The sequence below is a fragment of the Cannabis sativa genome, chromosome 2 (genome assembly GCF_029168945.1).
Source record: "Cannabis sativa cultivar Pink pepper isolate KNU-18-1 chromosome 2, ASM2916894v1, whole genome shotgun sequence".
Lineage (NCBI taxonomy): Eukaryota > Viridiplantae > Streptophyta > Magnoliopsida > Rosales > Cannabaceae > Cannabis > Cannabis sativa.
Genome location: NC_083602.1, coordinates 15,555,513 through 15,578,580, shown reverse-complemented (window position 1 = coordinate 15,578,580; position 23,068 = coordinate 15,555,513). Strand labels below are relative to the sequence as shown.

Genomic DNA, 23,068 nt, shown 5'->3' with positions numbered 1-23,068 from the left:
TTTTCATGTATTTCATTGTATTCTCTAAACAAATAAATAATAATAATAATAATAATAATAATAATAATAATGTGTACTGCTTTATCTTTATTGATTGCGTACACTTCAATTTACGTACCTAAACTCTAGTTAATTATAATACTATTGCTATTTGCTACCCAACCGTAAAAGAAAATCAACTCTCACCCACTTACTTTGATAAATATTAAATAGTATATGTAGAGATTATATTGCTACATAAAGCAAGAGTATGCAGATATTAAAAATAATAATTTTTCTTTTCTTTTAAATATTATCCTTGAAAGTCATTTATTTTTTAGGAATTTGTCCAGTACTAATTAATTTAAAGTGTTGTAATGTAGTGCTTCTCTCATATTAAGTTGCAAATAACAAATAAAGTGATGAGATGTACCTATTTATATTATTATTAATTTGGCGTTATATGTACAATTTAAAATCAAATAAAATAAAAGTATGTATTTTAAAAATATAATTAAATTAAAAATTAATTAATAATTAAAAAAATTGAATAAAACTAAATTAATAGAAAAATTAATTACACATGTGTGTTGATGGATCAATAGTTTAAACATTCACATCATCAATTTATTTATCAGAATGACTACAAAACACTGTAAATAATTTAAAAAATATTTTTAATGGGCTAAAAAATTCATTGACATACATAAAGTTTCCAAAATCCTAAATAACCATATTTAGGAACAGTTTAATAAATTCTTATATCTTATATATTAAAGAGTTATTTTCATATTAAACAATTAACGTGTAAAAAAAAAAAAAGAAATACTTTATTAAACAATTCACATGCTGTAATTTAGTGTCACATGGTTGGACAGTTTTTTTTTTCTTTTTTTCTTTTTTTGAGAAAAATCATGATTGGACAGTTAAGACCCAACTACAGAGGTTACTAAACCCAGTACCAACACTGATACCCCTCTCTCTCTCTCTCTCTCTCTCTCTCTCTCTCTCTCTCTCTCTCTCTCTAATCTCAAACTGAAACCCCATGTCAGATAGCTGCAATTCTCGCCACTTTTCATGGCTAATGAAATCTTGCTACCCCAATCCAAACGACAACTCCACCACTGTCGTTTACGCCGTCGCCCCAAAATCCTCATCTTCGATTACCAACAATAACAACAACTGCCTCTCTTCCAATATCTCTTCACTCCCAGACGACATCCTCATCGATTGCCTCTCTCGTGTCCCACCCTCTTCCATACCCAATCTCTCCCTCGTCTGCCGCCGCTGGACCCGTCTCCTCCTCTCCCCTATATTCTCCGATCTCCGCCGCAATCACGGCCTTCTTCGCCACACCCTCTTCGCTCTCTCCGCCGCCGACTCCGCCCTCTTCGCTGCCACGTTACGTTTTCACCCAGACCAATCAGACAACAACAACAGTGAAAGCCCATGGAAAGTCTCTGCTTTTCTCCCCGATGACGTTGTTTCGACTCTTGGTAACCAAGGATTCCCCTCCCACGCGCGCCTCTCCGCTGTTGGACCGAGAATTTACATCGTCGGTCGGAATGCGACTCTCCGTTACGACACGTGGACTGGTACGGTCACTGCCAGGTCTCCGATGATGATCTCGCGGAAGAAATTCGCGCCATTGCGAAATTTGTCTCGGGTAAGATCTACGTCGCTGGTGGTGGTCCGAGAACGACGGCTGTGGAAGAGTACGATCCCGATGAAGATAAGTGGCGCGTGGTTGCTCACTCGTCCAGGAGCCGTTACGGATGCATTGGGGCATCGGTAGATGGAGTGTTCTACGTAATTGGGGGTTTGAAATTGGGCGCATCGGGAAACGATCAATTACGCGCCGCTTCTATTGAAGCTCACGTCTATGCTAGTTCAATGGATTTATACGATGTGGAAGCGCGTGCGTGGCTCAGAAGCCGAGCCGTTCCTGGTGGCGGATGCGTAGTAGCGGCTTGCGCTGCAGCAGGACATATTTACGTACTCGCCAGCCACGCCGTGGAGCTCACGTTTTGGAGATTCGACGCACGCCGAAAAGCCGTAGCCGGTTCAGGCGGTGGTTTCGGCGAGTGGTGTAGGATAAAGTGTCCGCCATTGCCAGCGCAGATTAGTGTGGACAGCACAGTGAGGTTCTGCTGCGCCGGGGTCGGAGACAAGGTTGTGTTGGTTCAGGTCTCCGGCTGCATCGATGACCTGCTGAGGAGGAGTGGACGGGGTGGCCGTGGAATGAAGGAGGGCTTGGTATTAGTGTACGATACCGTTGCCGGAGAATGGAGGAGGGCGGCGGATCTGCCGGAAATTGTTCGACGCGCTTCCTGCGTTTGTGTAGAGTGCTAAAATGCGCATGTAGTGAACGGAGCATACAACTATGAGAACCCGTTGCTTGGAAGCTTTGGGGCTTGCAATTTCTGGAAAGTGAGGATGATACGCCGTCGTTTTTTAGAAATTATTTACACAGAATATAATTATTATTTTGACCAATTTTTAGGGTCATCTGTTATTAAATTTTTAATTTGAAATGTCACTGTCCACCAACAAGTTGAATTATTGTTTTTTTTTTTTCTTTCTTTCCAAAATATCGAAGCTGTCTTTTTATTAAAGAAAATTGATGAAGAGATTTTATTATTTAGTAATTCCCTAATATGAATGAAAACTAGAATCTAATTAAAAATAAAATCTTCGTTTGCTTTATTTGTTGTGAAATTTCTAAATTTGGATTGTGTAATTATTTTATTTTAGTTTCATTCAAAATTATTCATGACATAATCCACAGTCAATTATATTTAAATAAATTGTTTTATATAATATGATTATATTTGAATGGACATTTATGCACATATATAGTGTTAAAAATAGGGATGTTTATACAATATCTAATCTAATATGTCCCATCTAGTCTAATTCAATTTATAAAGTGTAAATATTTGTATTTGTACGGATTGAATTCGATTAGAAAATTTAAAATTCGTACTTGTGTGGATTAGATGTTGAATGATAATTAAACATAATCGATTTAATTCAATCCACACATATTTACATACTAGATTAATACTACGTGTATTGCACATATATTTAATTATATTTTAAATTATTATTTTTGTTATGTTTATTTTTAAAATTTTATAAATTAAAAAAAAAAAACCACTTATTGATTTATTAAAATAAATGTATTAATATATACTTATTAATTTATTAAAATAAATGTATTAAAATTGTATATTGAGCAATATTTATTAATATTGTAGTGAAAACTTCTAATAATTAAATCAAACAAAAATAAAACTCCTAATATTAAAATAATAATAAAAAAATAATATTTTTTTAAAACCAAAAAAATATTATAAATAATATATTAATATTTATATATATTTTGAGTAATCTAAAATTAGTATAAATTCAATTATCTTAAAACAAATCATATTAATATTTATATATTTAAATTAATCTAAAATAAATAATATTAATATTTATATATATTTATAAAACTAATCCTACTAACACGGTTAAATTTAATCGAATATATTTATATCTTTAAAATATTCTGTTAAACCAACAAAAACCGTTAAATAGACACATATGAAGATATTATTAAAATATTACAATTAATATTTTAATGTAGAAAATAGTAATTTTAAAATCTAATACATATGATACAAATATATTTTAAAACTTAGTAGATCAAATATATATTTTATTCTTATTTTATATATATATATATATATATATATATATATTTTTATTTTTTCTTCTTTTGAATTTGTTATTTATTATTTTATTTATTATAATTTGTTGTTGGAGACATAAACCAACAATTAATAACTTATTTTATTTTGTTGTTAATTATGTGAAACAATATTTTTTTAATAAATATTAAATAATTTAATATTAAAAAATAATCAATCTAAAATAACTGATCCAATCCACACTTTTGCGGATTGGATGTGAGTCACTATGTGGATTGAATTGGATCCAAAATATAAAATCTGCACTTACTGCAGATCGGATGCACTATGAGCAAAATAGTGCGGATCGGATTGAAAGAACACCCCTAGCTAGAAATATGGGCCGGATTTTTTGACACGGCACAAGCACGACCTAGCACGAAAAAATATGTGTTTAGGCATGAGACAGTACAGCACAAAAAAATATGGAATTCAACACGACAAGCCCAAAAATACGGCACGTAAGCACGAACAGATTCATGACATATTAAAAGTACAATAATTTGATAATAATAACAATGATAAATATTTATTTATTAATTAAAATATTAGTATTATTCAAATTACAACAACTATAATTATTTTTATATGATTGTGTGTAGCTATTATTGAAAATAGATATAAATGTAATTAAAACTATATGTTAACTTAGATTTTCCCTAACAATAAATGAAGCCTAAATTAATATTGATAATTAATAATATATGTAGAACACAAAGAGTTTTTACGTAGTTTTGTAGTTAAATCTACATACTCCACGAGTCAATATTATTTCTGAATATTTCTTGAGAGTATACTTAGAATACAAAGGAATAACTATGGAATTTTACTCAATCTCACAGGATTTCTCCTTCCCAAAATGAAGGATCCCTTTCCCTTTAGGTTCTGTCTCTATTTATAGGGGTTTTAAAGATGACAGTTATTCTTCTTTAATTTTATCTAAGTAAATACTCGTGAAACGTGGACAATCCTCATGTTTCACATCTACAACATGTGGATAAAAAAAATAACTGATGGCAATCGTCTTTTGATCTTATCTAGAAGCAGTTTGCTTTTACCAAGATGACACATTCCAACTATGGCTGACATTATTCGAAGGTGTTCAAAGGATAGATGGTCAATGTTTATGTTGGGAATATTTTACCAGGATCTAGATTTACTCAGTCGCGGACCCAGAATGTAAAGTGAGGGGGGGGGGGGGCGTAAATAAATTTAAAAAGAAAATATAAACTGTAGTTAGTGGGGTTTGAACCTTTACCCTCTAACCTATTTACCAAATACCTTAACCATTACACCAAGGTTACTATTATATCTATAAATATCATCTTTTAATACAAATATATGTTGTAACTAATTAAAATACATATACATTTTTTTCTCGATTTTTTTTTTCAGGGGGGGGGGGCAGTGGGTCCGCCCCTGGATTTACTAACAAGTATGTTGATTAACGTTCTAAATATGAATATCTCTAAAACAATGAAATTAAACACATAAGAGTTTAGAAAACCTTACATTGGTTGCAGCAGAATATAATGACTCCTTCCACTCAGATCTCTAACCTTTGTTCCTTTCTGTCGCAGAGTATTATCAAGATCTGAGCCTGGATCTCTTTCTCTTCTTCGGGTTTGGTTATCACCGTCTTACTCACTATGATTGAGTACTTGACTTGCTATATGTGGGCATGACACTCTTTCACTAAGGGTTCAAATATGGTGAAGAACAATGAAGTAGGTGAGATCACTGTAGAAGGAACTCTCTCATCTACTAGTTATCTGACAGAGATAATTAGGTTTGATTTGGTTGAAGGCATCAAGTGGATGAGTGAGAGCATCATGCTCCTTTTATAGTATTTCAACTAGGGCTTAGGGCTGAATTATATGGATTAAAAAAGAATAAAAGATTGAGCAAAAACACTCTAAGGCTGGCCACATATTGGACCACATTCTAGTTACAATTTTGTCACTTTATTTCAACCACTTATTCTTCTTTCAATAATACCATATTTTCAAATTCAATCCTATAAATGCCAAAACTATTTAATAATTATAATTAATTATCAAATAAAATTGGCATTTATATTATTTATTAATTAGACCATACAAAGTCTCTTAATTGATAAATTGACCCCAAAATCTCTTTTCTTCACAATTAAACCCTTGCTTAGTGAAAATTCATAAATAAGACATAGTCTAATTTTAGAATTATAATTGATTTATTAAAATCAATTAACTGAGTCTGCAAGCAGTATTATCTCAACTAGTGAGGGGACCATGGACCTATATAGCTGAGCTTTCAATAAGTAGATCTAGAATTTACCAAGTAAATTTTCTAACTTATTAATTCTGCCTTGCGCCACTATAGATTTGGAATTGAATAGCACTCTCAATTATATAGAACTCTCTACATGTACCACGCTATAGATACATTATGATTATCTATTGTTACAATCCTAATAGTCAAAGATCCTCTATAGATGATCTACACTAAATAGGGACAAATTTACCGTTCTACCTTTCAATGTATTTTATCCTTAAAACACTTAGCTACCTGTAAATGATATTTCAGTAAACTAATATAATTACTTAAATGAGGTCTCAATCATTTATCTCTATTCAGCCAAGCTCGAAAGAAATCATCGTTTCACTTCTAAATACTTATAGAAGATATAGATTCCATATCTATGATCAGCGCTCCCACTCAATTGAACTACCATGTTCCCAAAATGTAAATCCGCCAAAACCATTTGTTAGCATCCACAAATAACTTGAAGAACATAAATAATACAACTAAGTTGAACCTAACCATATCAGGATTAAGATCCATAGACCTAAGATCAACCATTGATATTGACTTAGAAAGATATAACGGTAAGTTTATGATATATTATCCAAGTTCAATATCGGTCCCTTCCAATGTATACTCCATACATTCGATACTGGTAAACTTTGCCAATGACCTGGAAAGGACATAACACTTATCCAAGATCCAAGGTGTAAGTATACCTTATCGCCAATTATCATGTCAGTCTAAATCCAGTGAACTGACAAATGATGGGAATTAAAATTTTAAACATATAACCATGATTATATTTCACTGTGCTGGCGACACTATAATCATGAACAAATATATATATGTATATATTTACATATGTTCTGGACTTAATAGAATTTATACATTAAACATAATCGTGAAATAAATCATGTGAACCATGCAACATAGAATGATTTTTGATCTTTATTAATTAGTATTATATTGAAATGAGTTTCATTTATGGCACAAAATCCAACAAACTCCCACTTGCACTAATATAAAACAAAAAGTGCATTTCAAATAATCTCAACACATTGATATCCAGATCAAGTGTAGTATGTAGTATTATCTTTGTAATAGGATCTGACAGGTTGTATTCAATACAAACTTTCTCCACCATTACATATCTTTAGTCACAAAATCCTTAATATTGTGAAATTCCTCTCTACATGTCTACTCCTCTAGGGATACTGGATTCTTTACTTTTTGGCAACTATTTTTGTGTTCGTCAGAAAGTAACACTAGTAGTTAACAAATTATTAGTACAATGCCAAAAACTGTATAGAACTTTCTATAGGCTGAATAAGTATCATTCTTGTAACTTTAACATTCAGTCTCACTGGTAGAGTTAGAGACTTTAGATAGGTTTTTACACTTCTTCAAAATCACTGTTCCACCCCCAAAGTAATCACTATCTCATCAGTAGACTTTCTAGCACTAAGGCAAGTTTAGAAACCTGATTTGGTGTAGTCTAAGAGTATTAAAATACCACCCTTATCAACTAACATATAGTTCATCTTCTTGATCTGAAGATTCATTTGATTGTCTTCTAATCTTCCTTTTCTGGATTAATTTGATACCTACTCATTACTCCTATTCAACAGCAGGTGTCTATTCTAATGCATACGAAAGCATACCTAAGACCTCTCACTCTTAATCCTAAAGAATTATTTCTTTGGCCTTTATCTTTTATGAAATAGTTCAAATTTTTCCTTTGATAAATAAAATTTATGTCTAGAAGGTATGGAAACTAATCGCCTTTTATGAATATACTACTAAATATAACCTGTTATCTATTCTTGATATTTTACATCTTGTTTCTAATCTTTTATCCACTAGAGATCTCTAGTTTTTTCTTTGTTTGTTGTGGAAATTGTGGCACTGCAGGAATGAACATCTATACCATCACAAAGTCTCCAATCCTCACCTAGTTATTCACTGGACAACAAACCACTTACACCACTATCAGCTACATAACGCGACCTTTCTATAGGGCCGATAAAATGGGTCAAATACGATAACACGACTTGAAAATCGCTGATTTCTCGTTCTGAAGGTGAAAATTCTATTTGATTTCAACCCTGAGACTATTCTTAGTAGTCTTATTTTTTTTATTATTATTATTTTCTTATTTATAATTGCCCAAATGTATGTTTGCTTGACTTAGAATTTCTTTTTTTGCTCGAGCAAAACTGCTGTTTTTTTTTTTTTGAATTGCATTTTGTGAAGAAAAAAAATTAATATTTCTAGAAGACATCTGTTTTAAATAGCTTCATAGCTCACTTGTTTTTACATTCTATATGATCCCATCCCATATTGCGATTTCACAAGATGAGATGGGTTTGAATATGGATTTCATTTATTTTTAAATCCCTGGCTAAGATTGTATTGTTCTTTTAACTCATATCAGGTCATAACCTTTCGAGAAGGAGAAATTTTTTATACCAAGAATTATAATTTTCTCACTAGCCAATTGGAAGCAACGTATGTTATTTTTGTTTTATTTTTTTCCCTTGTAAACTTTCATTCAATACTATACACTGTCCAAGTTTTTCTCTTTTACCACCTGTAATGAATCTTCGTCTTCTTTCCTCTTCATAAGATTATATTTTTTATTAAGAAAAAAGAAAGTATTTTAAAGAGAAAGAAAATGCAATCAGAAATGTATAATGTAATGTACCAATTTATATGTTGGTTTTATTGTTTCTTATTTTCTTAATTACAGAGCCAAGTGAAGATTGTTTCTTATTTTGTGTTTTATATCTAAAGTTAGTTTGTATTCTTTATGCTGGTTTAATGAATTTGTTTTCTCTGGTTGAGGCATCTTTAATCAAAAGATATGATAAATTTAAATGATATATATGTATATAGATAAATATATGTAGGAGTTTCTCCATGTAGATGACGTCTTGTGACTTTTGTGGAAATGTACATTCTATACTTTTTGACTTGGTGTTGGTGGATTGTTGAATTAAGTCACATTGATGTGTTTGTCATTACTTATATGCTCTTTAGTCCTGTGAATTTAATATTTTTTAATAGGGAGATTGAAACAAGTTTCTATGCTTATGCAGTTATGCTTTAAACATGTCATTTCCTCTGTTTTCTCTGTTTAATCAATGGGGTTAAGTTTTTAGTCTTCTTATAGAATCCATGATAAAATCTCTCGTATGAATGAAGCAGCTCATGATCGGCCCATTTTAGTTCGGTTAAGCTTCATGAATAAATCATAGTACTAAAACTTGGACTGACCATTTTGTCGTAGTTACTAACACTGGAAAAGTTTTGTTTTGTTTCACATAAGAAGTTTTTCCTAGTTATGAATTATTTGACAGTAAACAGCAGTAGAGACCTCTGAATTGTTACTGAGTTCACGCAATTCATTTAATAAACAGTAACAAGCAGCAGTGATCTGAATTGGTTCATTGAACAATTGGTTATCTTTATCAACGCAGAATGTCAATTGAAATGGTGGCATGTCATCCATAGCTTTTGAGGCGATATCCATATTGGAAAAGATGCATTATAGGCGATATCTATTTTGGAAAAGATGCATAAAAAATATAGTATTTTTGAAAAAAATTCCACTAGTATGTAGTATAAAGTTCTCTTATATATTTACATCTACAATCAAACAACATTATAGTTCATTGCTTTTTATTTTGTTGAAGCCTCTTCATATAGTGATATGTATTTTTTGTTCTATCTTGGTGTTTGCTTATATTTTATTGTTAATTAAAGGAGTTTTATTTCTTTTCTCATGGTGGTTGATTGTGCATAAAAACACAAGCACAACAATCACTTTCAATTAAACTGATCAGATAGACAAATTTTATCTAAAATGATGTGTAGTTCTACAGGCCATTGTTTATTTTGATAATAATGGTTCTATGAATTTTCTGTCGTTATTCTTGTAGATATGTACAAGGATTGTTCCTGCAGATATATACATGGGTTACTTTTAGATTTCATTGAGTATTATGGCTTACAGATTGGAATACTGCAAAATTTGGGCTAAACCTTTTACTGAAAACATCGAGTAACATTTCAGGTTTTTTTCAATTGTTTTTCTTTATGATTTTTTCGTATAAAAAAAGTCTAATTATCTTTTTATTTTGTTGGTTTCTATTTGATAATTATTTGTGAAGAGGAGAATAACAAATAAAGAATAAAAGAGATTAGAGAAATTAGAATTTTTCAATTGTAAAGTTAAAAGTAATTAAAAGAATACAATTGATAAGAAGGTCTTATATAGACAACTAATATAAAAGATTAAAATAATTCTAAATAATTATTTAACACCCTTGTTGTAATTTCAGCGGAAATAACTTTGAGGATTCAATCATAAACCTGCAATAATCTCAACACTTGAACAGTAATAATGAACATAAACCAATTAATCAACACAATGAATCAAACCCGAAATCAAACAAAAAACAACACAAGATTTTATCCTGGTTCCGGTCCTAGAGATCAACATGATCCCTGGCCATACTCCAGCTGAGAAACATCACTAATTCTTCATTGATATGTGAATAAGAGAGCAGCAATACAATTACAATAACCAGAGCAATCACAGCTCAGATGGTCCTCGACACACACTAGAGAAAACAGTCACAGTTTTCTCTCTACCAACCTGAGTACACCCCTTGTTCTTGACCCTCTTCAAGAACAGAACTCTCAGCTTAGAACCCTAAGCAACTCTCTCTTATTCTCTCTCTTCTACCTTCTGCTCTCTCTTTTAAAATGAAAAGACTAGACTTATATATAGGCCCCAACTCAAACAAGAATAGCACCAACTAACTAACTAACATAACCGAAAGTTAGTTAAGTTAGTTGGTTTAAATGAGTTGGATAATAAGTTGGTTTAGAGGATCATATTTCCACAACTCTCTCTCAAACTTACGATGTTGCTGTAAAAAGGATTGAGAGTTTGCTTAAAAAACACACGAAAATAAGAAAGCGTATGCGACTTAGTAAAAAAGCCAGCAAGCTGCAACGATGAAGGAACAAAAAGTAAAGTAATGGTGTGATGATGAGTAAAATGGCAATCAATCTCAATATACTTAGTGCGTTAATGAAAAATTGAATTGTGAGCAATCTAAATGGCACTTTGATTGTCACATTATATACGAGTAGGACAAGAGTGAGTAACACCCATCTCAACCAAACAATCTCTTTAGTGGTAGACGTCATGACACAATACTCAACTTCCGTTAAAAGATTGAGAAACAACAGGCTGCTTCTTGCTCTTCCAAGAAATAATAGAATCTCCCAAAAAGATACAGAAACCAATGAGATTTTCAATCTGTGGGATCACGATCATGATCTGCATTACAGTACTAAGCTCGTAACTCCAGAGAGGAAGTGGAAGGCAGCAGTAGCTCTGAAAGATGGTACGTCGAAGATACCGTAGAATGCAAAGAACAATAGCCCAGTGAACAGTAGTAGGAAAAGCAACAACTAACAATATGAACAACATATGCAATGTCCAAACGAGTAATAGTGAGATTTACCGGACTGCCAACAATGGTGCGATACAAAGTAAGATCTTCTAAAGGAGTTCCATCAGAAGGAGAATACTGAACATTCAACTCAGATAGAGTGTCAACAACTCTAGTATCAATAGGCGAGCACGCTCAATATATAATACCAGTATTGTACTTTGACTGAGAAATAAGATAACTTTTGGAAAAAAGGCAACTTCAATATTCAAAAAATAACGCTGAGAGCCCAAATCTTTCATCTCAAACTGAGAAGCTAGTTCTGACTTTAACATTTTAATTCCTTGTGATTACGCTTAAGAAATTCACTCTTATAAATCTTGCTTTGATACCATAATAATTATTTATGAAGAGAAGAATAAAAAATAAAAAAAAATGAAGAGAAATTAAGGTTTCATTTAATTACAAAGTCAAAAAAAAAAAAAAAAAAAAGTAAGCATTATATGGGCAACTAACCTAAAACATTAAAATAAACCTAAATAACTATTTAACTCCATTGACAAAATATTTGGTGTATATAAAAAAAATTGATTATATTTTCTTCTTCTTCTTTTTTTTTAAAAAAAATGTAATTTAGATATTATATATATTAAATTATAAAATATAATAATTTTAGTTTTATACAAATATAAGTTTATTTTTTGAAAAAATACAAATATAACTCTAAGGACTTTCAGCCTTCATCCTTAAAAATGCTACTAGGATATATAAGACTTTATTTAAGACCACACAGGAATTGTTCTTAAAGAAATACTTACCTTGCATCACCAATCTTTAAATAAAGTTATAAGAATATGTGATCACTATTATAAACATTGGGTTTTAATAACACTCCCTTTTAGAACTCATAGGGGCTGTTGCTATATTTTTTTTTAGAATTCCTAATTGGAAAACTTAGAAAATAAATATTTTAACTTTTATATATATAAAAAAAAAATCATTATTTTAGGTGCCGTTTGGTAACACTTTTGTTTTTTAATTTTTTAATCACAAAATGAAAGTAAAATTTTTGTTTTTAAAAAAATTTATTTTTGAAAAACAAAAATGCGTTCTGTAACCACTTTTGTTTTTCAATTTTAAAAACAGAAAATAAAAGTGTATTCTGTAAAGTTTATTTTTATTTTTATTTTTTGATTTTATTTAAGTCGGGTCTAAGTTCGGGGTCGGATTCGGGTTCAAGTCAGAAGCCGGGTTCAGCGCCAGGGCTGTGGGGAGGGGATTTGAGTCCGAGTCTGGTTGTAATTCAAAAGATTGATTAAGAAAAAAAACTGTTTAAAAAAATATTGAAAGTGATTTTTTTTTTATTTTTAAAATTTTGATTTCTAATTATAAAATTGAAAAGTAAAAACAGTTTTATAGAACATGTTTTTGAAAAATATTTTCACTTTTGTACTTTTAAAAACAGAAAACTAATTAAAAAAGTGTTACAAAATGCCACCTTAGTTTGTTTATTTAGTGAATATAGGTGGATGATGGATTCAAAATGCTACCCATCAAGCAAGCACAAGACTTGATTTTCCTTTCATTGATGGATTTTTTTTTTAAGAAAAAAGTGTAACAAAGCAATATTAAATTGCTTTAAAATAAACCTCATTTTGGCATTTTAAAAATAGTGAGTTGGGCATTCAGAAAAAAAAAAAAAAATAGTGTGAGTTGGTAATATTTTTTTCTTACTTATTTTAAATGTAAAATATCATGTTCTTAAAAGTAATTCTTCTAATTTATATTGATAACACTATTTTAAAATATATATATATATATATATTACAGAAAGATGGTATTTTTATCATGCTAAAAATATGTTTTTGACTTTAAATCGTCCAAAGGACTATTTTAGTAAAAATGGGGTCATATATGGAATATTTGAAATAGGAGGTCTGATTGTATTTTGTAAAAGTAGAGGGAATTTTACAAAAATACTGCTTTTGGACCAAAACTTTACAATTATACTGGGACACGGCAAAAACAACATTTTTACTGCCCCAGCCCAATTTCATTACTTTTGTACTGCCCAAGCCCAACATCATTTCATTTATAATGTGAACAGTAAAACACACGGGAAACAACCTTCTTCGTGTGTGGGGAGACGCCGGAGACGGAAATCACCAAGAAAAAACCATTAAATCCGGCGAAGAGTTTTTTGAAAAGAGTTTTTTGAAAAGGAATCAGAATTGAAGAACAAGACGTACAGAAAACTGTCCCCCCAAAATAACAGAGGTAAACACAACAAAACCCAAAAAATAATTTAATTCTTAAGAAACCCAAAAAAAAATAAAAAATAAAAAAAACAAGATTTAGATCTGAAGTTTTAAAAAAAAAACGAAAACACAAATGTGATATTCTTTAATTTATGATGCAAAAACATAAATGAGGGTTGTTCTATTGTTAATTTGACGTTTGTAACACAAAATGATTTCGAAAAAAAAAATTGATAAAATAGTACAATTATTCAAACACAACATTAGGGTTGTTCTAATGTTGTTTTGCGGTTAGTAATACAAAAACATTCATACATATATGTATCAGACAAATATAATAATAAAAACTAACAAAAAATATAATGGGTATTTCTGTTTGGTTGTTTTTGTGTTGTTTTATCGTTGTTGTTTTTTTTTTGTTAATTTTTTTTTTGTTGTTTTGCTATTGTTTTATTGTTGTTGTACTATTGTTTTAACATTAAATAAGACCCTGGAATGACAGGTAATGGAACGTCTACCAGTACTCATCAAGAGCAATGGACAATGGAATGAAGATCACAATTATGTGAACTATGTGGCTAGTGGAGAATTCATACCAACAAAATGCAAGTACGAAGAGCTACTGCAAATACTGCTTACTTCATTGGGTTGCGAAAACACCAGCACAACACTACAAATACAGTACCAAGCTAAAGAAGGAATACCACCGATCAAAATATGCAACGATCGAAGCCTCTACTTTTACTTGGAATTGAAAATGAAGGAAACAGATTTCACGACATATCCACTATGTGTCAACCAGCAAAACAACAACACAACACCTGCTGCAACACCAAATTCGATATCCACAACAACACCGAATGAATATAATGTGGCAATGATCGAAAACAACACAACAACGCTTGAAAACAACATAACAACAACAGAATCATACACAACGGGACAGCAAACAGAAGAAGGGGAAAAGTCAGAAACAATAGAAGATGAGGAGGACAAATTCGACATAATTGACTATGCAAATGCGGTTCTTTGAAGAAATGGTAGAACAACTTGAAAACACCAGTAAAAAACTGGATCCAGAATTCGACATCAACAATGCAAAGTTAATAACAGACAAGCAACACCCCGAAGTGGAAAAAGGACAGGCATACAAAGACAAAGAAACTCTAAAAAATGTCCTCAGCTACTACGCAATCAAAAACAACTTTCAGTACAAAGTGTGGAAGTCCTGCTCTCAAGAGTACAGTCTGAAATGTGTTTACGAAAGCTGCAATTGGTCACTAAGAGCATCGAGAAATGGCCCAACAAACACATTCATAATCAGGAGGTTGGTTTTTTAATAGTTTTTTAATGTTGTTTTTGTTGTCAGCCTTAACAAATGCCCTGTTTCCACAATTTGTACTGAAATACACATGTTTGGTATCTGCAACAGGTTTGTTTTAATAGTTTTTTAATGTTGTTTTTGTTGTTTTTTTGTTTCAATAGGTTCTCAAATATGCACACATGCCCCATAAATATTAGGCATGAAGACCAAAGGCAAGCAACATCGAAACTGATAGGGGAATGCATAAAACCGAAGTTCTTGAACATAAAGACCAAGGCAACAGCGATGGACATAAAAGGGGAGTTGAAATACAGATTTGGCATCAAAATGAACTATATGAAAGCATGGAGAAGTAAGGAGCATGCAGTAAACGACTTGAGAGGTAATGCTAGTGACTCATACAGCCTAATACCGAGTTTCTTACACATGGTGGAAAAAACAAACCCTGGATCATTTGTCGATCTGAAAACGGCAGAAGACAACAGCTTGCTCTTTGTTTTCATGGCGTTGGATGCATCCATAAAAGGGTGGGGAGCATGCAGACCGATAGTTGTTGTGGACGGAACGTTCCTCAAAGCAGCTTATGGGGGAACTTTGTTGTGCGCATGCACACAAGATGCAGCAGGTCATATTTTTCCACTAGCGTTTTGTGTTGCAGATTCTGAGAATGACCAATCTTGGAAATGGTTCTTCAAAAAATTTAAAGAAGCGTATGGGGTACGGGAACACCAATGCCTAATTTCAGACAGGAATGAAAGCCTCATCAAAGCAGCAAGAGAAATCTATCCAGAAATTACATACAGTTACTGCGGTTACCACATTTTGAGCAACCTTAAAACAAGCTTCAAACAACATGCTGCCAAATACAATCTGCCATTCTTTGGAGCAGTCAAAGCCTACACAGAAAAGCAATTCGAGTTCAACATGGCTGAATTGGATGGATTGGACAAACGCATAAGACCTTACCTAAAAAAAATCGGGTATGAAAAGTGGTCAAGAATTCATAGCCAAAACAAGAGGTATTCCACAATGACCTCAAACATATCAGAATCACTGAACGCTGCAAATTTGGCAGCAAGGGAGCTACCAATTACAACACTGCTAGAATGCTTGAGAGCATTGGTGCAACAATGGACGCATACTAATAAGACAAAAGCACACAACACCTTCACTAAGCTATCACCAACTGGAGAAGACATACTGTTGAAAAATTACACATACTCATTGAATCTGGAGGTAAAATATTAATTATGCTTCTTTTTTTTTTTTGTAAAAAAAAAAAAAATAAACAGTAAGTAAAAGTTGTTGTTGTAGTGTTGTTTTAATAGTTTTGTATTGTTGTTGTTGGAATTACAGCTATGTTTGATTTTTTTTTTTTTCAATAAAATTTAAAACAGGTTAAAGCAACAACAGATTACTTGTTTGAGGTAACAAGAATGAAAAAATCGTGGGAAGTAGACCTAGAAAAAAGAACATGCACGTGCAACATGTTCCAAATAGATGAAATGCCATGCGGGCACACAGTGGCCGTGATGAGGGAGATGAACATGGACCCGTACACCTACTGTTCAGATTACTACACAAAAAAAAAATTGGCTGGCAACTTATTCAGGGACAGTTTACCCAATAGGACACCAAAGTGAATGGGAGGTACCGGAAGAAGTGAAGAATATTATAGTCTTGCCTCCACATGAAAGAGTAAAATCAGGAAGACCAAAAACATTAAGAAGGAAGGCTGGATGGGAAAAGGATCAACACAACAAGTGCAGCAAATGTGGTGAACTGGGGCATAACAAAAGAACATGCAGCAGAAGACGTAGAAGGGAATAAAAACAACAACAGAACAACAGTGGAAAAATAAAAGAAAACTACACATACGTTTTGAGAATTAGATATTGAGGAATTTAAATTTCTGAAATACAAAGGGAATACATTTTTTATTTGAAAAACATTGATTACATTGGGAATTGTTGATACTTTAGATTGGATATTAAAAGATGTTGGATACTAAATTGAATATATATATGAAGTTTGTTATTGAAACAGTTTGTGTTTTTAATACTGAAATTAATATTTGTATTCAAAAAAACAGAGAAACTATAAGAAAAAAAAACAAAAAAAGAAGGGATGTGAAATGAAAAAACAAACAACTTTAACATACTAACTTGTTTGTACATAAAAATAATAAGAAAAAACATACAAAAATAAAAAGATTACATGTTGTCCACACAAAACGTAAGGAAACACAACAGAACACCAATGTTTGTTTAAGAAAAACAGCATAAAAAACATTAAAACAACATTAAAAAACTATAAGAACAATGACAGTCTGATTGAAAAAACAAATCACTTCTTGGGAAGGCTGGGAGGGGCCTTGGATTCACTTTCAATGTTCTCAGTTTGCTTCTTCATCCCATATTGATAAAATAACACAGCCAAACGATCGCGGTGAATTTCCACATCAAAATCAGAGGATGGGATGGGTTTGCCATCAATGAAATACTCAGCAAATGATGCAACAAAAACACCACAATCACTGGAAAAAAAAACAACAAGAAAACACAAAAAAAGACACTATGAGAACACTGATAAAAAACAAAGTCACATAACAAAAAAATAAAAATACAAACAACCAGTGAAAAACATTGAACACTAAACATAAAACTTACGCTGTGACCTGCTCGGGTAAACCATCAACAGCAACAATAGGGAAAGGTTCCATAGTGCTAAACTTAGCTTCGTTGCGAAGGCCTTTGAAGTCTAACATAGAGAAGTAATATGGTAAAATAACAGAGAAAGACTTGCAAGCCTCTTTGGCAGCTGTCATATACCTCCCAGAACGCAATGAATTGTACAGATATATGCGCCTGTCAACTATGTTAAGACGACCACAAATCCAATGATCCTGTAATTTTACATTGATAGGCATAACAACATGATCAACCAAATGCCAAGGAGTGACACATAATATCTTACCACCTTGAATGTACTGGGCCACATTGTGAGAAAGAGACAACACCGATATATCGTTGTTTTTCTCAACAAACTTCTCATACAAAGTTGTTATGCTAGAACAAAACAGGCAATCAATTGTGGTGACTTTGATTTTCGGCTCGGCTGAGTACATTATTTTCTTACGAAGATAATAGAAAATGATGTCAATGTGCTGAACAAAAAGAAAAAAAAAGTAAGTAAAAAAACATTCAAACTTATAAAAAACTAACAGAACAACACTTAAAAACATTAAAAAAAATAAACAAAAAAACAATATGTAAAATAATAATAATAATAAAATAAAAACTTACAGAATTGGTAAGGAAACAATTAGGGTAGGCAAGGTTGTGAAACCACATCTTGTTGCTGATGTCCTCAACACCAAAACGAAATGGCGGAAATATTGTGTCCTTACCCTTACAATACACATTAGTTGTTGTGCTAAAAAAAAACAAATAAAAAAATATCAAAACACAAATAAAAAAATAAAAAATAACTGGAAAACGATAACAGATATATAACTGAAAACACCTACAAAAATACTTACTTAGATTTATGCTTTCTAAGACCTGTATCAACCCACTTGACAAACTCAGCTTCCAATTGCGGATCGACAGGTTCACCAATCTTGTTGTCCAACGGGCACAAACCACGCACATATTTAACGACCTTATACACAGAATCATCAGGAGAAACTGAGGATGAACCTGATTTAGATGCACCAGAAGCAAGCTCAATGAATGGGGATTTCAAAACAGCTCCTTTCTTCCGATCCCTCTTTTGAGGACGTAAAGTAGGAGTCTCTTGAAAAACAACCATTTCAAGATCAGTCTTCTCATAAGTCTCAACAGGAGCAGGGGCATTAGTTGAGGAACCAATCTAAAAAAGAGAAAGGATAAAAAAAAAAAAGATTTTTTTTAAGTTTCAAACAGTACAATAAAAACACCATAAAAACAACAATAGAATACCATATAAATACAAATTACAAAAAAAAAAACAGAAACACAAACCAAATTCTCCACAGCTTTAACAGCAGATGCAATTGTTGCATCAACATCAATGTTGTCCTCCCCACCTTGAGACTGTTCAGGCTGACAACAAAAAAAACAGTAAAAAACTATTAAAACAAACACAAAACACAGAAATCCACACAAAAAATCACAAAAAAATGATGTCCAAACAATAAATACACCTGTTTGATCTCTGCAATAGGTTCCACAGGGTCAGAATTCTTGGCATCATCCACCTTGCCGGTATCATCATCCCTCGAAACAACCTCGGGGACAACAACACCCTCATCGTTACGAACATCGCCCGTGTGAGCCTCATCCTGACCAGCACCAACACCATCTCCACCCAGATCATCATCATCATCATCAGTTTCATCGTCATGATGATCATCTCCTTTGTCATCGTCGAATTTATCATCCTCGTCTTCCTCCGAAGTGGAATCTTCATCATCCTCATTTTCTGAAGTACGAAGAGCATCTTCAGACTGAGATCCATTGTGAGTAAGACCACCTTGGGATGACTGAGAACAAAAATAAAAAATTAAAAAATTAATTAACTGTATAAAACAACATAAAAACACTACTAAAAAAATAACAGAAAAAGTAATGACAATTAAAAAAAAACACCTCAATAAGAATGTCCAGCTTCTTGTTCATCTCAGCAACAGATTTCATAAGAATCCCTTGCTGGGCCGACAACAACAGATAAACACTTTTTAAATTCCTCAAACTCAACTCGGGAGACATTCTCATGAGCAGATGATGAAGAAGAACCCATCAAGCCAGGTTGACCAGCAGGCTTGGAACCACCTTTAATTTTGAATTTTACAGCCTCGGGAGTAGTCTCACCAGAGAAAAAATCAGTGAGGCTCAAACTCAATCTCTCAACGGAAGTTGGAGTGATGTTTCTTAATTTTAACTGAAACAACAAAAACCAACAAAAAACAATATGCACATGAAACTGAAATTATAAAATAACAACAACAATAAAAACATAAAGTATAAATAATGTATACAAAAACAACATTAAAACAACAGTGGAAAGATAATAAAAAACAACAGGATTACCTCTTTCAAAGACCGATCGAAAATGAGGGTGTTCATGACATCCATTCTCACCATACCCTCCTTGTCCTTGGGTAATTTAGGTCAATTCAAAATCCTTGGAATGCCAACATTTGAGTACAAGGACAGTTTCCCAATAACATACGGGCAACACTCGAAAAACCAGAATTGAATAGCCAAAGGAAAACCCAATAACCTGTAATACCCACCATCCTCGTCACTACGAACTACCCTCTTATAACCAGAATCTATCTTACCCTTCAAAGAATGCATAGTGATATCAAAACAATGCTTGCCCCACCCAAATTCATTATATCGACCACTATCGACAACATCTATTTCCTCAGACGAAACAACTTTACCCGGGGGACCACCTAACAAATAACACTGCACAAAATACAATACAACCAACTTGACTGCAAGATCGTCGTTATCCTTAAGATTGTCAGCAATAAAAGCAGTCTGAATAGCACCCTTGGTAATTTTTTTGTACCCCTTAAAACAATGTTTGACCAATTCATTATCATCTTGCTTAAACTGATAAAAATCAGAATCAACATGACAATCTAACCCCGTGACCAACGCAAACTCTTCGATACTAAACCTAAGGTATTTCCCTTGGACACAAACCCAAAACTCCAACCCATTAGGCTGCTGAACCTCCCTCAGCAGCAACAATGAAGCAATTGGTAATGAATTATGTACTCAGGAATTCGAAGAAAATAACCAAACACAGATTTTGAAAAAATTTCCAATTGGCTTTCAGTTAAAATTCTCTTAATGTCACCAAGTACAGAGTAATACCCAGATGTTACTACTCTAGAATGATAGAATTGAGATCAGGTGTACTTGCATTCCCAATCCTAAAAAACAGAACAATAAAAACACTGATAAAACACCATAAAACACTACGAAAATAACAACAACAAAAAAACAATAAAAAAACATGGAACAGAATGCATAACATGACAAACCTCAATAATCCTATTAACAGGAATTTCTTCAGAAACACCTGATGATGGCAACACCTTTACAGGGGATTTACCCTTGCCCTAAAATAAAACAAAACAACACCAACAAAACAACAAATAAAAAATTAACAAAAACACATAAATAAAGCAAACAAGATATATAAAACAATTACAAATACATAAACAAAAACAAACAAATACCCAGATATATGAACTTCAAAAATCGAATTTAACAAAAAAAATAAAAAACCTGAAAAACAACAACAGATAAATAGTAAAATACCTTAACAGAAACAGGCGACTTAAGAAATTCAGAATCCAACTCAAAATCTGAGTCTGAATTTTCAACAACAGTTCGAGGTCTTTTTCCTCGAGTGTTCTTCGAAGGTCCAGCAATGGTTTTTCTTTTAACAGAAGGGGAAGTGGGGCTAGGAGGGTTCTCTTTCGCATTTTTTACCCATTTTTGATTTGGGTCTGGTTTTCTGCGATTGTTTTGTGGGTTTTGTAACTTTGGCCGGAGATGGTGATGAACGAGTAACGACCATTATCAAGAACTATGAAGGTATTTATAGACAAAAATAATAAAAATGGGAGGGAAAATGAGAGGGAAGTTTAAGATAGTGGTATGGGATTTGAAATTTTTTAAAATGAAAAAACCACCCACTACTACAACCGTATAACAAAACTGAAAATGGGGAAGAAGATGAACAGTTGAGGTGAGAGAGATTACCAATTACAAAATTTAGATTCGAAAATAATAAAAAAAAATAAAAGAAAAATACATAAATACAATACTTTTTGATCAGAACACATAACCGTCAAATCAAACAATTAAAAATATTTTTTTTTTAAAAAAAATAAACGTGGCAAAACCCTATCGTGACAAGTGGCAATGATAAATCCCTTACACGGTTAAAGTTTCAAGGTAGTAAACTGCCAAAAAAAAAAAAAAACAGTATAAATGTTGTTTCCAGCGTGGCACAGTATAAATGTAATAAAATGGGAAAAATGAGTAGTGGGTGTAAATTTCCCAAAGTAGAAGGACACATAAATAAGCCCATTCTCTCTCTCTCTCTTTTTCTTCTCAGACAAATAAATAATAATATAAATGACACATCAGCAATCAGCAGTGAATATTATAAATGACAGCTCAGCACTAAGTATCATATAAATAGGGTAATAGAGTGTAATATGTCATAACGGCTCCTCAGATATTTTTGTTCAGCTCTGTAAGAAAAACACACGAGAAAAAGAGTGATCAAATTCAAACCAAAGAAATAAAAATGAAGAGAAAAATTGCTATTGAGAAAATCGACGATAAGCAAAGAAGATTGGTTTCCTTTTCTAAGAGGAAATCCGGTCTCTTCAATAAGGCCAAACAACTTTCTCACCTCACTGGCGCTCAAATCGCCGTTATCATCTTGTCCGAGACCGGTCGTCCCTACGTTCAAGCCTCCCCCACTCCCTCTTCCTTCGAGTCTCTCATAGCTCCCTTCGTCTCATCGTCTCCCTCGACTTCCACTACCGAAGCCACTCATGAGATGACCTCGTCGATGACGGAGACGGAGACTTCGACGACTCAAGGTGAAGACGTGTTCAACCTTAACGATTCGTTGAGATATTTACTGGAGTTCGACGTTGAGAACTGCAACGACTTGAAAGAGCTTGAGGCGCTGAAGAAGAAATTAGAAGAAACGAGAAAAAGGACTGCCGTGGCCTTGGATTTGTCAGTTGCCGAATATCTTCTTTCTGACTAGTATTCTTATCAACTTCTTCAGTATTCTTATCAACTTCTGGTATTATTATTCTCTATTAATTGCTATGATCAGATTAGGGTTTTTTTTTTTTTTTTTTTTTTGAGTAAGGGTTTATAATTTGTTTTTAATTAGTTATATAACTCCGGTAATTTTCATATACATATAATTAGGTCATTGTAATAATATCTTCCTTGGTCAATTGTAATTGTTGATCATTCA

At 32.6% G+C, this 23,068-nt stretch overlaps 5 protein-coding genes and 1 pseudogene across 5 annotated transcripts; 4 read left to right on the top strand and 2 right to left on the bottom strand.

The window, feature by feature from the left end:
• The first annotated feature begins 837 nt into the window (after positions 1 to 837).
• On the top strand, positions 838 to 2,685 carry LOC133034785 (F-box/kelch-repeat protein At5g26960-like; annotated as a pseudogene).
• An 8,547-nt stretch (positions 2,686 to 11,232) lies between these two features.
• Positions 11,233 to 11,805, bottom strand: LOC133034153 (uncharacterized mitochondrial protein AtMg00810-like). The gene is made up of 3 exons (XM_061109186.1): positions 11,680 to 11,805; positions 11,495 to 11,608; positions 11,233 to 11,412 (listed from the first exon to the last, which is right to left on the bottom strand). The coding sequence occupies exons 1-3, from the start codon at positions 11,803 to 11,805 to the stop codon at positions 11,233 to 11,235; spliced, it is 420 nt and encodes a 139-aa protein (XP_060965169.1).
• Positions 11,806 to 13,437: 1,632 nt separating this feature from the next.
• LOC133034152 (uncharacterized) lies at positions 13,438 to 14,761 on the top strand. The gene is made up of 2 exons (XM_061109185.1): positions 13,438 to 13,747; positions 14,231 to 14,761. Exon 2 carries the CDS (start codon positions 14,234 to 14,236, stop codon positions 14,759 to 14,761), a length of 528 nt encoding a protein of 175 aa, XP_060965168.1. The 5' UTR covers positions 13,438 to 13,747; positions 14,231 to 14,233.
• Positions 14,762 to 14,765: 4 nt separating this feature from the next.
• Positions 14,766 to 16,695, top strand: LOC115719873 (uncharacterized). The gene is made up of 3 exons (XM_061109184.1): positions 14,766 to 15,055; positions 15,214 to 16,288; positions 16,450 to 16,695. The coding sequence occupies exons 1-3, from the start codon at positions 14,766 to 14,768 to the stop codon at positions 16,693 to 16,695; spliced, it is 1,611 nt and encodes a 536-aa protein (XP_060965167.1).
• Positions 16,696 to 16,945: 250 nt separating this feature from the next.
• Positions 16,946 to 19,738, bottom strand: LOC133034784 (uncharacterized). Its single transcript, XM_061110174.1, has 7 exons — positions 19,684 to 19,738; positions 19,239 to 19,577; positions 19,057 to 19,137; positions 18,594 to 18,925; positions 18,358 to 18,487; positions 17,722 to 18,218; positions 16,946 to 17,588 (listed from the first exon to the last, which is right to left on the bottom strand). Exons 1-7 carry the CDS (start codon positions 19,729 to 19,731, stop codon positions 17,399 to 17,401), a joined length of 1,617 nt encoding a protein of 538 aa, XP_060966157.1. The 5' UTR covers positions 19,732 to 19,738; the 3' UTR covers positions 16,946 to 17,398.
• A 2,637-nt stretch (positions 19,739 to 22,375) lies between these two features.
• LOC133034151 (MADS-box transcription factor 23-like) lies at positions 22,376 to 22,849 on the top strand. The gene has a single exon (XM_061109183.1). The coding sequence runs from the start codon at positions 22,376 to 22,378 to the stop codon at positions 22,847 to 22,849; it is 474 nt and encodes a 157-aa protein (XP_060965166.1).
• The last annotated feature ends 219 nt before the right edge of the window (positions 22,850 to 23,068 follow it).